The sequence below is a fragment of the Drosophila mojavensis genome, unplaced genomic scaffold, assembly GCF_018153725.1.
Source record: "Drosophila mojavensis isolate 15081-1352.22 unplaced genomic scaffold, ASM1815372v1 contig_136, whole genome shotgun sequence".
NCBI lineage: Eukaryota > Metazoa > Arthropoda > Insecta > Diptera > Drosophilidae > Drosophila > Drosophila mojavensis.
This window is the reverse complement of record NW_025318667.1, coordinates 15,424,582-15,443,227: the sequence shown is the minus strand read 5'-3', so window position 1 is coordinate 15,443,227 and position 18,646 is coordinate 15,424,582. Positions and strand designations below refer to the sequence as shown.

The 18,646-nt window shown below is 42.1% G+C and overlaps 1 protein-coding gene across 2 annotated transcripts; it reads left to right on the top strand.

The window, feature by feature from the left end:
- Nucleotides 1-15,752, top strand: LOC6583923 (carboxypeptidase D). Of its 2 annotated transcripts, none has more exons than XM_002009547.4 (9): nt 1-925; nt 8,869-9,104; nt 9,170-9,649; nt 9,745-9,845; nt 11,783-11,900; nt 11,976-13,302; nt 13,827-14,050; nt 14,108-15,318; nt 15,390-15,752. In XM_002009547.4, the coding sequence occupies exons 1-9, from the start codon at nt 458-460 to the stop codon at nt 15,587-15,589; spliced, it is 4,365 nt and encodes a 1,454-aa protein (XP_002009583.1). In that variant the 5' UTR covers nt 1-457; the 3' UTR covers nt 15,590-15,752. The 2 variants fall into 2 exon arrangements, with proteins under 2 accessions (XP_002009583.1, XP_015016848.1); XM_015161362.3 differs by lacking the exon at nt 1-925 and adding an exon at nt 5,933-7,376 and having other exon boundaries at nt 15,390-15,750.
- The last annotated feature ends 2,894 nt before the right edge of the window (nt 15,753-18,646 follow it).

The window sequence follows — 18,646 nt, the reverse complement described above, 5'->3', positions numbered from 1 at the left end:
TTTTTTGTTTGTTTATATTGTTAAGAAAGCAAAAAACAAAATATTGTGATACTTAAAGTAATTCGCGGCGGATTCAGTTCAACGTAATGCAAAATTAAATACGTGTGTGTGCTGCGTTCTACAGGTAAGTTAAGAGCGGCTCTTAAGTGCACGTCATCAAGTCGGATTCCAGTTGCCAGTGGAAAGAAAGAAAGCAAGCCAACACACAAGTTGATACAGTGCTAAATTAGGTATCAACTGACATCTGGTGTGCCTTTATTAAAATTGTGCATACCGAAGAAAAAGAAAACAAAGAAAATACGAATACAAAATATCGCGTAGTAGAACAAGTGTTTCCCATCTCGATCCCACTCACGGCCTGCAGGTAATTGCAGAGAGTGAGAGGCGCGCGCGCCTGCGCCTACGCTATTAGTTGTTGTTTTTTTGTTTACGTTGCTTACGTGTCGCGCGTCGCAAAATGTACGCCTGCGCTTACGTAGTTGTGCTCGCATTTACGTGTCTCGCCGCCGCTGCTGGTCCAGTTATCGAGCACGCCGAAGTGATTGATGAAGGTGACAGTTTTCTGGATAATCCGCATTATCTAAACAATGAGCAGATCGGCGAGCTCTTTGCCCGCCTCAGCCGCGACTATCCAGGACTGGCCCAGACCTACTCGATAGGTCGCTCCATACGGGGCCGTGAGCTGCATGCCCTGGCCTTGAATGCGCCCGCACCGGACGGCAATGGCGACGATCTGCTCCGTCCCATGGTCAAGCTTGTGGCCAACATCCAGGGCGACGAAGCACTGGGCCGCCAAATTGTGCTCTACATGGCCGAATATCTAGCCAGCAACTACCAACTGGATAGCGAAGTGCAGCGCCTCCTCAACACAACCGAAATACATTTTCTGCCCAGCTGCAATCCGGATGGCTTTGCGGCCGCAAAGGTGAGTCACAATTCTATTATTATTAACGCAAACAATGAGTAATCGTATAGGTTGAAGTTTCCATTCAACGTAGTGCACTGAAACATGCTTCGTAGTTACAATATATGTACATATAAATGACGGATATTCGTCTGAAATACTATTCCGGTAACAAAATACGTCATAGATATTCATTTACCATAGAGCTCTGAAACATGTTCATATTGAGATTTGTGAGAGACAGTGAGCTAAAATATTATTCGGGTAAAAGAAATTCGCAATAATATGAAACCTAAGTTGCTAAAATTTTCATTTTGATACATATTTAAGATATTACGTGAGTATATAATGGTTTTGTCAAAATGTATCAAATTAGCTAAAAAGGGCATGAAGAGGCATAATACATCAATCATACAATCATTCATACAATGAAGCCCATAAGGTCAACTCAAAACAAGATTATTGTTCCCCAGCTGAATCATTAATCTTAAAAAATTCCTAAAACTTGATATTCCCTTTAGAAACATTTGTAATTCGTAGAATTTTTTTATTTATTTTTTTTTATCAAAATATTCACTGAATTATATAGAAAATAAAAAATGCTATTCCCTAGGAATTTCGAATTATTGGAATTGACGTAACAGCAGGGTATATCCTAGTCGGGCACACCCGACTATAGCACTCTTATTTGAATATAATAGCCAAAAATATGGCATATGACCAAATATTCGTTTAAGAGAAGACAACAGAAGCACGGCCAAAAAAAGAGAGGGGGAAAAGGTATATGTACGTAGTCTATGTCTCCAGCTGTGACGCTCTGACTCACTTTATAATTCGGATTTGTTGTAGTGCGAACAAAAACCAATGTTGAATAGATATGCTCCGGCTTTCGTTGCCCTCAATGCTGCATATTGTGTTTGCATTCCTTTCGAGCACTGATCGCTTGCTCTCCCAATGGGAAAGCTGCACTCGCTCCCTTTCACAGCTCAATCAAAACTGAAACACTTCAAGTCGGAACTGAGTGGAGCAGTGTTTGGCCTAGTTTCTGGTTTGGCTTGTGTGTTGGCTGGTTTGTTTGAACTTGTGTGAGGTCGATTCAGCATGATTCGTTAATTAGCAGCTGGGGATGCCCATCCAGCTAAGTGCTTGTGTATATGTACAAGTAGTCCACTTGAGTGGAGATCTATTCTTCGCCTTTGTCGAATACTTAAAATGATGAGTTGGGATTATTGTTGGTTTGCGATGCTAAACATGTGTTAATATTGTCTGAAATGCCCCTTGAAAGGGTGCTGATTGAAGTTGACGTGCAATTATTTGCAGTGTTCGATTATCGATAACATATCGATGCTTACAAAAATATAGATATCTGTAGCTTGATCGTTTCCGCTGCATATGAGCCGTTAAAATACAGTTAGTTACTGTGTTCGATTATTGATAACATATCGATAACTATAAAGGTAGTTATATATAAAGCTAGAGCTCGTACTCTTAATTTCCTAAATTGTAGAATGCAAATTTAATAAAAGTTACATTTCAGTTGGCTACTGTGCTAGTTTATCGATAACATATCGATTACTAAAAAAGGATATTTATCTCTATCTGGATATATTATTAGGAGCAGTTTCAATAGACACATTTAGCTATGTAGTTTGTTAATTAATTTATGATATATCGATAAGTAAGAATCGATAAGCTTAGTTCCTAAAGTTGCGCCAGATCAAATTTATTAATAGCATAATCACTTACAACTTAAGGTTTTTTGAATATAGGTTGGTATGGATCTCAAATACAGTTTATTTTAAATAAACATTAACAATACTATTAATACTGATCGATATTATACCGTAATGCGTAGCAGATCTTATCGCCATTATATTTATTTTTACTGAGGAGAAATTGATTATCCGCATCATAGCTGAATATTCAAGGAATTTCAGGGCTTGCAGTACTATGAAAATCAATATGAATCTCAATAATATAGATTATATTTGCATAAATTTGAGTATGGCATCGTGATGTACATAAAATACACACATGAAATTCAAGTAAGCAGCTCGCATTTCCATGAAATCCATATCAGGTATTTAATCCTTCCGCATTTTAAGTGTGAAGCAACAACAAACACTGTGCAACAAAGTTAGAGTTTTTGTTTAATAATGTAATATAAGTAATACAATGTCTGATTCTGATTATTTCCAAAGCCAATACAATGAAATAAAGCCAATAATAAAATGCCCATTCATTAGAGTATTGCAAAAACCCAAACCCAAATTGAGATAAGGTTCGCGGCAAGCAATACATTTGGGAACAATGCGGAATGTGCGATAACCAAGAAATTATATGGGAATGTATTTATATTTGTATAAATCTTTTAATTAATACGGATCCAATAATTTTTCGGCTATCGCTCAATTTAGCATATTGCTCTCTATACATATATGCAATAAAATGTTCTCGGCTGTGACATAAGTATATACAAGGAGAGAGATAGAGAGATAACCAAACAATAATGTATATATATTTATTATATATGAGCATATATTAGTATGGAATGATTAAATTCAATTACAGTTGAGCAAAATGGGAAACAGATACGAACGAAATATTTTATATAGCAAAGTTTTCATATATTTTCTAAATCATATGAGTTTTTGCAGTAAACTATATAGAAAGCAAAATTATTTACTTTAAATTTATTTAAAAGCACACTACGAAGAGTATTTCAACTTCTATATTGAAACTAACATATCTCTCATACTTCTATATGTGTACACAACTCTATGTATATTTAGTTCTATTTGTATAGTCGCTTATCGCTCGCTCGCTCGCTTTTAATGGGGGCCATTAACGCATTGGGGGTGACTTTGAAATATTATCGCAATATCGACAGTGTAATTGGATGAAGCTTAACGGGAATTGTGGCTGTCATGTGTGCCTTATGCCAGCCTTATGCGACATTCAAACACCTGTTGCAGGTAGAGACTTTCACCATGTAGTTGAGAACTCGAGCCCTTTCATTGCTGATCTCTTTTGTGTCAGCTAGATCTATAAATAAAGACATTACGACGGTTTATAACAGTCCTTTTGTAGACTTTGCCAGCCGGATGACGTCACACGCTGCAACTGCAATTGCAGCGGCGACAGGAAACCCGTTTAGAAGGGGCTGCAGCCACTGCGTCAACGATGACGATGTCGACTCTAGTCCGATTTTATAAAGACCGTATCTTTAACCGGTTTGCTGTTCGCACTGTTGCAATTGTTGCTGTTGTTGTTGTTAATGTATACAGTTAAGTTGCTGCAGCGCATAGACTAAGAAATATCTTAAAGTCAACAATATTGTTCTTGCCATCAATTATTAATTTTTAATGATAATATGAAAATATGGAAATATACATGTATATAATACAATATATGTACATTTATAGCATATGCATTCGATTTAAATTGAATTGTAATCGAGGTTCACTAATGAGATTAGCTTGAGAGTTGATTTACCAATAAATTCTAATCGGAATTGAATTTATTGACTAAGTCAACTATGAGCGACTAGCAGATACCCTGCGAGCCCTCAGCCGCGCACTCCAAGGATTCTATGCATGTTTTATACATGCAAATAGTAAAGCATATAGAAAAGCAATATACACACGCATACACACACACACATGCACAGATAACCACGCTCTCTGTTTACTACGCAGCTTATACAGGGAAATTTCATATTGGACAGCTTTTGGCCTTCTTCTTAAATTAAATTTTCAAAGCGTAAGAAGGACATTCATATGAATGTATGTATGTAGTAAATGTTTGTTAAAGCCAAAGCCTCCGGGCTGGGAAAGAAAAGTCTACTTATATACTCATGGCTTTAGGTTAGGTTTAGATTGTCTTGATAAAAAAATATAGATCATTTGTATAAGGTATTGGAACTTATCTTCAATTTCCACGAGCATTACTCTACGGCTGACCAATACTGAAATAATAAATACCAGACTATCGCAATTATTGCAAAATCTCTTAACCAAATTTATTTTAACATTAAGGATCTCATCTCGCCACTTAGCTGCAAATTATTATTATATTTTTATTTGCTCACTCAAAACCAATTTGTTAAAAACTAAGTAAAAAAGTTCAGCTAGAAAGGTTATTTGAATTTACCACTCACAATTCATTATAATGTTTTAAAGAGTGAGTCCTTCCACATTAGTACAAAATGATTATGCCCTGACTGGATGCATGGTATTAAAGAAATAAATTACGGGCAGAGAGCAGCATTATAAAGAGCTCTACTCATTTATGACTGTTAAAGAACTATGAATAATAGAGGTATACCTAATATATATACTCTTTTAACTGATTACTACGCCGGCATTGGTCGTTAGGTTTATAATCTAAACACTTTATCGAATGAGTGTGTGTTTATAGCGTATTTATGGTGTTTAGCATCAGCTACAAAGAGTTACTTTCAAAGAAAGAACTATGCTTAAAGACCATGAAGTCTTCGGACAGAACGGTTTCAAAAAGTATTTCATTTTACAAAACAAAAATGAGGGGAAAAGAGAAAAAATCTAGGGTATTATCTAGTTAGCGTTTGACGTGGAGCCCTAGGAACCTGAAAACATTTGCCGTTGAAAATTTTATTTTTCGTTGGATGACATCTATGTCATAACTACTTCGATATAAAGGTCGTGTGTTGTTCTTCTTCGCCTTTGATATTTATAAATACAACTGTAAAAGTCAACAACTGTGTGTGAAATAACTAAAGGTTGCGCTAACATGACAACTGAAGAAAAATCTTTTGTTCATTATTGAAGATGAGCTTGGGAGTTTCCCCTCGGCTGTCGTGCAAATTTGAGCTTTGATTTGATGCAAGCTGCTTATTAAATTAACATTTTTGACTGAGCAATTGCTACGTGTCGACCGGCGTCAGCAGCGACAGCGGCAGCGGCAAAGTCTGAGGCGGCGCTCTGATAAGAACGCAACACCCGATTACACTCTCCAGTCGTGCGGTGTGCGTACGTGTGTCGCCCACGCGAAAGTTTTCAAATGAATGTAAATTGTAAGCTGTGACGTCACTCGGTCAGAGTTATCGATTTTTGTGTGTGTCCAAGCAAGCCTGAAATATTTATATCCTTTCAATTACGGCCCGTGCGTTGGCGTTGGACTTTGCTGACGCTGAACATGACGTTCACAACGCTGCCAGCGTCAACAAGCTGCCTCTGCTCTACAGACACATTCGCTCCGCGCGCTCTCTCTCTCTCTCTCTCTCTGCTGCCGTTACTCTCCTTGACTAACTTGCGCAGGCGCCTGACTTGCATCTGGCAACGCCGCCCGCACTCCGCAAAAAACCAAACAGCTGTGCGCGAAAAAAAAAATCAATTCACACGAGCGGCAAATAAACGAAATGAAATACAAGAAAGGAAAATAAAAAACGAGACTGGAAAAATGTAACACAATATCAACGGAAAACTATTAATTTGTGCCTAAACGCAATGCTGTCTCAATAACAACAACAAACACGAGCGCATGTACGAATCGCTGCGACAACAACACAACTCGTGACCGACTAGCGCGCAAAGCTCTGACGCGCTCTCTGCCGTGTAATTTCCCTACAATTATCGCACATCGTCGCTCTCGAATAGTGTTGGCAGAGGCGGTGGCGGTGGCGGTGGCGACGCTTCGGCGACGTCGACAGCGGCTGCGGCAGCGGCAGCGACAGCGGTGGGACAGCGGGCAGCCAGCACGGGCTTAAGGCCAATCAACGTAGCGAATTTTCAAACAGTACATTTTTTGAAGCTGAGCCGAACCGAGTGGGACTGCTGCATAATAACAACAAATAGGCGCAACACAACAATTGTGACCCAAACGAACGCCGAAGCACGCGGGCTTCGAGCTGTATCTAAAGCGGGCCGCTTCAATTTACAAGCCAGTGATAACTAGCGCCGAGCAGAGGCAGCTGAAATACCAGCAGCACCTACAGCACCAGCAACAGCATTATTAACAGTTCAAGTAACGGTTAAAAGCGGAACATTTGGAGCAATTGGCCAAAATGCAGTGGATATTGTTGATTGCTTTAATACCGTTAGCCGTGCAGGGCTACATTATCAAAGAGGACGAGAGCTTCCTGCAGCCGCCGCAGTACACCAGCCAGGAGCAGCTGGAGGATTTGTTTGCACGCCTGGAAAAGGCCTATCCAGAGCAAGCGCGCGTCCACAGTCTTGGCCGTTCACTGGAAGGACGCAATTTGATAGCCCTTCAAATCTCACGCAGCGCTCGGCAACGGCCGCTGCTGACACCACCCGTCAAATATGTGGCCAATATGCATGGAGACGAAACGGTGGGCCGACAGCTGCTAATCTATTTGGCCCAATATCTGTTGGGCAACTACGAGCGCATTTCGGATATTGGCCAACTGGTTAACTCGACGGATATTTACCTAATGCCCACCATGAATCCCGACGGTTATGCCCTGTCCCAGGTAGGTGTCAATGCCAACCAGACAACCAGCCAGCCAGCTACATAGAAAATTTCATTCAAATTGTGGAAAAATCAATATTTGTGAAATTTTATACACTGTGTAGCTCTAGCGGCGTTTGCAGATATTTTTTTTTTTTTTTTTTTTGCTGTTCCCTCCCGGTGCCTACGTTACCATCGCGACGCAATGCCGACGCGCTGCTGTTGCGCACTTACGTTTGGATTGCGTTAGGGCACAATTCTCTCCGCACGCTCAATTATTGTTGACATATTGCGAAAGCTTGTTGCTATGTTGTTGTTTGTTTGTTTATAATAAAACGTTGGGTGGTTAGGCTCTAGTAAACACACGTAAACCAATACTAATGAACGCTGTGTGTATATATGTATATGTATATGTACATATGTATGTGCTAATGCGTGTGATAGCTTTTTGCTATTGATATTCATTCTTGAATATTCCGCATGCACGGAGTAATTGATAATAGTATCGACGTCATTCGCTGACACTTGGCATCGTAATCTCGGCTAATATTTACGCCCACATACGAAGTGAGCGTGCCATACGTGATGGCTTTTCGGCTATCGATATTCATTTCAGCTTCATATTTGCCCAGAATAGCCCATAAGTACTTGCAAAAATTTCCCTCCCCTCGACCGCGCTTTGAATGATGGTACATTAGATTGCCAGCAGCTACGCAGCATAGAGAATGCAAAAACAAGAAATTCCCCTACCACCATGGCAGGGATTTTTTGCGTTGTTTGCTTTACGCTGTTTACTTTTTTCGGATGGGCGCAGAATTCGTTTGCAACTGGAGTGCGGTACTTTACGTGATCGATCATTGTGACTAACCTACATACATATGTATGTAAATATGTAAATGCATAGGCATTTATATAATTTATACATATGTGATATACAAATGTAGGCCTATATGTGTACATATTTTTGCTTGTTTTATATTCTATCATTGTTTTGTTCGCTTATTAATGCAGTCGGACTGCGCCAATTATCTCTGCCCATCTCGCTCGCTCGCTCGCACGCTCGGTTGGTCGGTCGCTCATTCACTCATAGGTTAACTGTGCTTTTGCGATTGACTGACGCTCGCTCCAATTAAAAGCTGCGCTAATGTGCTTCTGATTGGAGGATACTGCTTGTTTTCATTTATTGTATGAATTTTTATTTTGCATTATCGTAACCTGATTTACGCACGCTCTTTCTCGTTCGCTCTCACTGTCTTTAATTGGGCATTTTTTATGGAATATGTTGCAAGATCATTTGCGACCACCTGACTGTCATATTAAAGACTAGTTTGGTCAACTCTTTGCGTGACGTGCGCGCGCTCTGAATGCCAAATTGGGCGCATGCCTGTATAAGCACAGGTGCATGGCGGACAGACGGGCGGGCAGGTGGTTTGTCGACCGTATAATAACTCGCATAATCGACAAATTAATGAAGCAATATGCTCACTCTCTCCCTCTCTCTTTCTGTCTCACAGGAGGGCAACTGCGAATCACTGCCAAATTATGTGGGACGCGGCAATGCCGCCGGCGTCGATTTGAATCGTGACTTTCCCGATCGCCTGGACCAACATCATATCAACCAGCTGCGCAGCCAGTCCCGGCAGCCGGAAACAGCCGCCCTCGCCGAATGGATATTGAAGAATCCGTTTGTGCTCTCCGCCAATTTCCATGGCGGTGCCGTTGTCGCCAGTTATCCGTATGACAATTCAATGTGAGTATATTGTGTATATAGCTTAACCGGCTTCAGTTTCTAAATCAAGCAATCAACTAACTTAGCGCCCACAATGATTGCTGCGAGGAGAGCCTTACGCCGGATGATCGCGTGTTCAAGCATCTGGCGCACAGTTACTCGGACAATCATCCGATCATGAGGCGTGGCAATAACTGCAACGACAGCTTCGCCGGCGGCATCACCAACGGTGCCAACTGGTACGAGCTATCGGGCGGCATGCAGGACTTCAACTATGCCTTCACCAATTGCTTTGAGCTGACCATTGAGCTGTCCTGCTGCAAGTATCCGCCGGCGAGCAGCCTGCCGGAGGAGTGGCAGCGCAACAAGCGAGCGCTGCTCCAGCTGCTCAGGCAGGCGCACATTGGCGTCAAGGGCCTGGTGCAGGACACCAGCGGCTATCCCATACCAGACGCCACCATCATTGTATCCGGACTGGAGGACAAGCCCATACGCACCTCGAAGCGCGGCGAATACTGGCGCCTGCTCACGCCTGGCCTCTACAGCATCTATGCGGCCGCCTTTGGGTAAATCAACCGACTTGATACAATATTGTTGCCCAAACGACTCTAACGACTCGTGTATAACCCATTGTTTATTTATTTTCTGGCTTGCTATGCAGCTATCAATCGAGTGTGCCGCAACAGGTCCATGTCACAAACGAGAACGCCGAGGCGCTGCGACTGGACTTCAAGCTGACGCCCGTTGAGAGCAACTTTGATGGTATTAGCAGTTATTACAATCCATACTTTTTTAGGCATTAAAGCGGGTGCCCAACTGCAACGGCGACAGCCAACAGCAACAGCCAACAGCCAACAACAACAAACTACAACCACAAGAACAACAAAAGCAACAGCAACAACTTAATGATACCACCAAAATGCACTGCACCAAAACGCATTGGGGTCTATTGCCTAAAATACTAAATAGAAGCCATTGTTAACATTAGCATTTGTAAAATTCCTAAGCAAGTGCACGCTTGCCACGCCCACCCATACGCATACACACACGCACACACATGGATATTTTCCTTTTGTATATTTTTGCATTATCATAAAGTATTCGTTGTTGCTTTTACTTTTTCTCATATTTTCGAATTCATTATCTCATGTCTTAGGCATGCTATCTCACTCATACACTCTCCACATCTCACTCGCACTGGTTCCTTGTATAAATTTAAATTTGATTTGCACATTTACATAATTATATATATATATATATATATATATATATATATACCATTGAATACAGATCAGAATCGCCTGCCCCCAAATCAGTGCGTGATATAGTTACAAAATCAAACCCAGCCCAATCGAGCCATACAATGGCCCAGACGAGATTTTCAATGCCTGTTGTCTATCTCTCTTTTTCGCTCTCTCTCCCCCCTCCCCCACTCTCCGCTCCGCTGTCTCTCTATTATACACAAATATATATAGACATATGTACACACATATATTACTTAGCCGCTTTTTAGATGCAAGTAAAACGAATATGAATCCAATTATGTAACCGAATTAACCTTATATATATACATATATACGATGACGATATATTTATATATAGATAACCATATATAAACCTCAAATATCTCCTATATATATATATACACACAAACATATACACGTATATATTTAGACAGCATATGTTAACGCAAGATTGTTAAATGTTTTTTTATTATTCAAGCAACAGAACGTCTGAAATATTGTTAACATACATTTACATATTTGTATTATATGTATATATATAGTATATATACATACATATATATACATAGCAAACAAGGCACACGAAATCGAACGAACAAACAAACAAACAAACCGTTCTCAAGTAATAGATCAAGTAAAATCAATCAAAAATCGAGCATAAAATAAAATTTTTGATTTTTGCGTAGTGCGTTTTATTTTACTACTAACAGCAATTCAAGAATTATATATATATATATATATATATATATATAGATAACATTTTATATATATATTATAAAATTTAATATCAAGTTTAATCAACATTTTATTCTAAAGAATTGCACTAAATTTTAATCTAATTATTATAAATAGCGAGTAATCCGTTTTATCAATTTTAATAAAATTCAGAAAACTATATATAATATCTATAGAGACCTAAACCCAGATCCAGATCCATATCCACCTATGGTTCATAGCGGCCACTGTACTGGCTTTTCGGAACGGAACTAGTTCAATATACTACGCGAATTGTTTCTTGTTTTTTCATTCAGTTTCGGTGTCTGTTCGAATAGAGTTAGATATAGTCAGAGGTATAGCGAATGCTATGCACAACAACATATATCAATATGAACTCAGGGTTTTTGGTGTGCATTAGTCGGTCGTGTGGCTGTTCGTGACCTTTGACCTAGTAGATCATTCAAATTAAGTACGATTCTCAATTATCCTCAACAATTTAATGATAATAAATAACAATTGCAAATCCAACTTGAAATCGTAGTGTTTGCTGGCTTTATTTAAATTTCATTTTAAATTTCTATTTTAAGTTCGTTCAATTTTCATTTGAAATATTTTTTTTTTTTTTGCTTGGGCCATGGACTCCATTTAAGTTTCTGTTGTTTTTGTTGTAGTCTTTGGGGCTGTGGGATCTCGTTTTGGTTCGCTTTAACCTATTGATCTTTCCCATTGTTTTCCCAGGCAAGTTTCGCAAGCAAATTGTGGAGCGAGCGGAGCCGGCGGAGCAGCTGAAGCAGAAATACGATGGCTTCCTAACGCCCACAGAGTTCAAGCATCACAATTTCATGGCCATGGAGAGGTGAGTCTGCTGTCCTGCCGTCCTGCTGTCCTGGTGGCCATTGGCCAACTGCTATATATGCCCAACCCATTGCAGCTATCTGCGCAACCTGAGCGCCAGCTACCCGACGCTCACGCGCCTCTACAGCATTGGAAAGAGCGTGGAGAACCGAGATCTGTGGGTAATGGAGATCTCCACCTCACCGGGCAATCATGTGCCGGGCGTGCCGGAGTTCAAGTACGTGGCCAACATGCACGGCAACGAGGTGGTCGGCAAGGAGATGCTGCTGCTGCTCACCAAGTATATGCTGGAGCGCTATGGCAATGATGATCGGATCACACGGCTGGTGAATGGCACACGGATGCACTTCCTCTACAGCATGAATCCGGATGGCTATGAGGTGTCGCACGAGGGCGATCGCACCGGCGGCGTGGGCCGGCCCAACGCCCATATGGTGGATCTGAATCGCAATTTTCCGGATCAATATGGCACGGATAAATACAACAAGGTCACGGAGCCGGAGGTGGCTGCCGTCATGAACTGGACGCTCTCGATACCGTTTGTGCTCTCGGCCAACCTGCACGGCGGCTCCCTGGTGGCCAACTATCCGTTCGACGACAACGAGAACGACTTCAATGATCCCTTTTCGCGGCTGCGTGACTCCAGCATCAGCGGCCGCAAGCTGAATCCCACCGAGGACAACGAGCTGTTCCGCCATTTGGCGCTGGTCTATTCGAAGGCGCACGCCACCATGCATCTGGGCCAGCCGTGCGCCCTCTTCCAGAACGAGCTGTTCACCGACGGCATCACCAATGGCGCCCAGTGGTACAGCGTGACGGGCGGCATGCAGGACTGGAACTATGTGCGCGCCGGCTGCATGGAGCTGACCATCGAGATGGGCTGCGACAAGTTTCCGCTGGCCAAGGAGCTGCCCCAGTACTGGCGCGACAATCGCGAGCCCCTGCTGCGGCTGATCGAGCAGGTGCATCATGGCATCCATGGCTTCGTGCGCAGCAGCATTGGCACGCCCATTGCTGGGGCAGCCATCGCCCTGGACGGTGGCAATCATAAGACCTACAGCGGCACCTTCGGCGACTACTGGAAGCTAGCACTGCCCGGCCGACACAATGTGACGGTGCTGTCCGATGGCTTTGCCCCGCTGCGCGTCGAGGTGGAGGTGCCCGATGCGGAGCCCTTTGGCATGCGCCTGGACGTCACCCTCATGCGCGATGATCCACAGCACTGGGCGTCCGCCAACGATTTCCGCATCATCGAGAACGTCGTCAACACCAGATACCACACGAATGCCGAGCTGCGCAATCGCCTGGCCGAGTTCGAGAATCAGAATCCGCAGATCGCCAGCTTTGGCTATGCGGACAATGAGTTCAGTCGCCACTTCAATTACCTAAAGCTGACTTCCAATGTGAGTAAACGGATGAGAGAGTCGTCCCACCCAACGATCCTTCCCTAATGATCCTTTCCTAATGAATATTCCCCAGAGATCCTTCTCGAATGATCCTTTCATAATGATCTTTCCCTACTGATACTTCCCTTCTGATCGTTCCCAACTGATCCTTCTCTAATGATCTGTCCCTAATGATTTTCCCCAATGATCTTTCCCCAATAATCCTTCCTAATGGTTTTTCCCCAATGATACTTCCCTAATGCTCTGTCTCTTATTATATTCGGTAATGATCCTTCCCTAATGGTTTTCCCCAATGACCCCCCCCTAAAGATTTTACCCAATGATCCTTCCTTGACGATCCTTCCTCGTTGATCCTTCTCTAATAAGCCTTCTCCATTGATCATTTCCCATTGATCCCTCTGTAATTATCTTTCCCCAATGAACCTTCCGCTTCCCCATCACAGATTATTTCCTTCCCATAAACTAGCTCCATATACTGATTCTCACTCTTTCTCTCTCCCTGGCAATCTCTTCCACCACAGATCGGCGAACCGGAGGAGCACAAATACAAGCTGCTGGTGATTAGTTCACTGTTTGATACCGCCGCTCCACTGGGCCGGGAGATCATGCTGAATCTGGTGCGCCATTTGATCGAGGGACACAAGCTGCAGGAGGCGTCTGTGGTGCAGCTGCTGGAACGCAGCGTCATCTACTTTTTGCCGCAAACCGAGAAGTTTGATCCGATCTTCGCCATGTACAATGCCAAGTGAGTGAAGCTATGTGACATAGCCGCCTAACTCCTGCTAAATGCAAATATTTACAGCAATTCCGTGTGTGATCCCATGATGTCCGAAGAGCTGGCCGAGCGTATTCTCAGCCCGGAGACGGAGCCAGCCAGGGATGTGCTGCTGCAATTCTTGCGCAACGAACGCTTCGATCTGATGCTGACATTCAGCGGAGGCAGCTCGGACCTCAGCTTCCCCCATGCCGATTCCATACTGGAGAAGTTCGCCCACAGCATCCGGCGCACCGAGTTCAATTACTCCCCGCTGCAGTGCAGCAGCTCGGCCACGCGTCAGCTGCATCACGACGTCACTGAACGGCTGACCAACCTGTTGTACAACATGTACCAGATACCGATGTTTACGCTGGGCCTGTCCTGCTGCCGGATGCCCGTGCACACTGAGATCGCCTCGGTGTGGCGCACCAGCATCGAGAAGATTCGCAACTTCCTGGCGCTGGTGCGAACCGGCATCACGGGGCTGGTGCAGAACGATAGGGGTCAGCCGCTGCGCGAGGCATTCGTTCGGCTGGTGGAGCACCCGACCATCCACAATGTGACACGCAATGCGGCACGATTCCAGCTGATGCTGCCCAAGGGCCTCTACGGCCTCGAGGTGGGCGCGCCCAACTACGAGTCGAAGATCGTGAAGACGCTGGTGCAGCAGGGCGTCTTCAGTGACCTGGGTGTGATCAAGCTCAACGGCTACAGCCTGATCAAGGGCGAGGTGACGGAGCTGAACACGCTGAGCAAGACAACCACCAGCCTGACGGGCCTAGTGCTCGACGACAACAATCATCCCATACGCAATGCCAAGGTATCGCTCATCCAGCCGCCGGGCTGGACGCACGTGCGCAACTTCACCAACAGCATGGGCGAGTATCGGCTGTCGGCGGTGCCCTTGGGCTCCATTACGATCAAGGTGGAGGCTCCGCGTCACTTCGAGGCCACGCGCGATCTCCGCCTGCCGCAGCCGGGGCAGCCCATCGAGAATGTCATCTTCCATCTGAAGTTCAATGCGCATGTGTTTGGTCTGCCGCGCTTCCTCTTCATCATCGTGGCCAGTGTGCTTATCATAGTGGGCGTGGTCGTGTGCGTATTGTGCGCCCAGTTCTGGTTCTATAGACGACATCGGGGCAAGATGCCCTACTACAACTTCTCGCTGCTGCCGCAGAAGGGCAAGGAGCAGTTCGAGCTGGACGACGATGCTGGCGACGATGGCGAAACGGAGCTCTTCCGCTCGCCCATCAAACGTGAGTGCAACACACAATTGAAACATGCATTTGCAATTGTAATTGAATTTACCCGATTCCCTCCCCTAAAGGTGGCATGACCATACAGCCTTACTTCGATGAGGAGCAGCTGGAGCACATCCTGCACACGGACGACGAGGACGATGACGAGGATGGGCATGGGCATGGCAACGGGCTGGACCTGGATGAGCAGGAGCTGCAGCTGGATGTGGCCGATGAGAGCGGCGATGAGATTGTCATGCTGCCTCATCACAATCGACGCAGGCAGTAGAAAGAGATGGCAACACTCAGACAACAACAGCACACAACATAACTGTGATTCCAAAGTTTTCAAAAACCGAGCGCTCTGCTTCAAGTATGCTTAACTAAAAAAATTAATGTTAAAATTATGTTTTTTTATACTTTTATTATAAATATATACGGATATATATTCATATATATATCTAAAAAGGAATCAAAAAAGTAGCATAAAATATATAATAATATATGTATCTATGTGCTGTCCAAGAACGTAACTGTAACTGTACTTTTAAGACTGAGCCTTAACAAAATATAAAAGATATAGAAAGCAAATATAATAATAATCTTATGTAACTATATATTTAAATAGCTCAAGACACATATCAACTATAGCTCAAGCTATCCAAAAAACATTCCAAGCCAACTGATTGACTAGACCGAACCACATAGCAGATCTGGCAAAGAGTTGGTTATATATTTATATAGTATAAATACATATATATATATATATATATATATATATATATATATATATATGCCAAGTTGTACTAAACTTACTTATATACAGTTCAGCAATAAATGCAAATATATAATATATAATATTTAGATAATATATAATATAATTTCCCACGATTTTAAAAGCACTTTTCAATTGCTTAAAAAATATGTATATATCAATATATATGTATACCTTAATATACCCAGTAACTTTATACATATATGTAAATCTGGAGCTATACATTTATTTATAAATAAATAATAAGTTCACTTTGCACTTTTATCAAAATAAATATATAAAATTATATATATATATATATATCTATATATATAAAAGAAAGTTGTGTAAAAGTGAAGACTGCTTATAACTTGATTTGGGCTGAACCAATTTTCATGGTTTTTGATTTGTTGGATTTGTCTCCGCAACGAGTTTAGTATAGGGTCTTAAAAATACTGAAAAAATTTGCCGAATACTTGAAAAACGCGGTTTTTTCCCCAAATGTTCAAATTTTTTTTATACCCAGTAGGCTTGGTAACAGTGACAGTTTTGACAATAGTGTAGAAGTAAATAAACAAATGTAGTCAGTCAGTCTACGGCACAGCCTCAGGCGAACCTGACTATTCATAAAAAAGCACATTTGTTAAAAAAAAAAATTTTGAAAAACAATACGCATACGGACAAAAGCAAAATATCTCGAAAGTTCAGGTAGGTATTGTTGAATTTGTTTTTCTCAGACATTATTTTTGTAAATAATTTATATTTGTATTTCTCGACATTATTTTTGTAAATAATTTTTATTTATATTTCTCGATTTCTCGATATTTTATGTGGTTTTGTGCGATTGTGCATATTCAGTATTACTATTAATGAAAATGCCGCGTCCTAGAAGATCTAATCTTTCCCAGCGGACCCATAATGCAATTAGGCTACGGAATACCGCGAGTCAATTATCTGACGAAGAACGAGAAAGGCGCCGCGTTAGTACCCAGCAAAGAAGGGCCTTAATTCGTGCTTCTCAAAGAGAGGCAGCCCGTGAAACGGCAATAAGAAATGGTTCAAGGATTGATTTGAATCGAGCAGCGTTTCGATATGATTGTACCATTGACTACAGCTTGAATCGTTTAGTTTGCATTGGTCCAATGGACGTTGTTTGCCAGCATTGTGGCGCATTGAAGTTTGCTGGTGAAACGCCCGGTTTGTGCTGCCTTAGTGGTAAAGTGACATTGCCATTAGTGGTCTCGCCACCAGAGCCATTGCGTTCCCTGCTTTATGGCGAAACACTAGAATCACGACATTTTCTAGCGAACACTCAAAAATACAATGCCTGTTTCCAAATGACTTCATTTGGGGCGGAAATTATTGAAGAACACGGATATAATCCGACATTTAAGGTAATTTACGTTAAAAATTTTATTTTCTTATTTGGGATAATGTAGTTGGTTAGATTTCTGTAAAAAGTGTTTGTAAATCTAACTATAACTATGGCTTTGAATGTAAAGATTCAAGGCCAGATTTGCCATCGCATTGGATCATTGCAACCTATTGAAGATGAACAGCACAAATTCTTGCAAATATACTTCATGGGCAATATGGAAGAGCAACTTGATCGGCGCCAAGAAATCAACACTGCGATGAAAAGAGCAATTCTCCAAGATTTGCAGCAAATGCTTCATGAACATCATGCATTGGTCAAGTTGTTCAAGACCGCTTTAGAGCGCATGCCAAGAGATGACTATAAAATAGTAATCAGAGCAGATAAAAGACCAGCTGCTCCAACAATCGATGAAGTGGCAATCCTGATTGTTGGTGAAAGCTTGGAAGCACGCGATATTGTGCTTACACGACGCAGTGCTGAGCAACTACAAAGAATATCTGAAACGCACCGTTCATATGACGCTTTACAATACCCGCTGATGTTTTGGCAAGGAGACGATGGATATCACTTTAATATCAAAATGATTAATCCATTGAATGGTAAAATCATTGTTTTCATTTTAACTTTATATACATTTCATTCTGTTTGCTTTTGGTACACAAAAAAGTTATCACTCTTAATTTAGTAGCTGTAAGAGTCGTAAACCTATTAGGGGTTCTAAAATACAATTTTTACTGTAATTGTTTCAGGTGAGGAAACTGCCAAGAAGGTTAGTTCGATGAATTATTACGCATATCGTTTGATGATTCGTGAAAATTCTGACAATTATTTGTTGCGATTTCGTCGACTGTTTCAACGGGCGCCTGACTTTCATCCGTTTGAATCAAGCTAAATTGCGTTCGGAAGAGTATATTCATTTACGCGATGCAATAATCACAGATGGAGATTCTGGAAATGTTGGTCGATTGACTATTTTACCAGCGACATACACAGGTAGCCCGCGTCATATGCATGAATATGCGCAAGATGCAATGACATATGTTCGTCATTATGGTCGGCCAGATCTATTCATTACATTTACATGTAATCCGAAATGGATCGAAATTATTCAATTGCTGCTTCCCGGACAAACATCAAGTGATCGACACGACATCACCGCACGGGTTTTCAGGCAAAAAATTCGGTCACTAATAAATTACATTGTTAAATAAAAT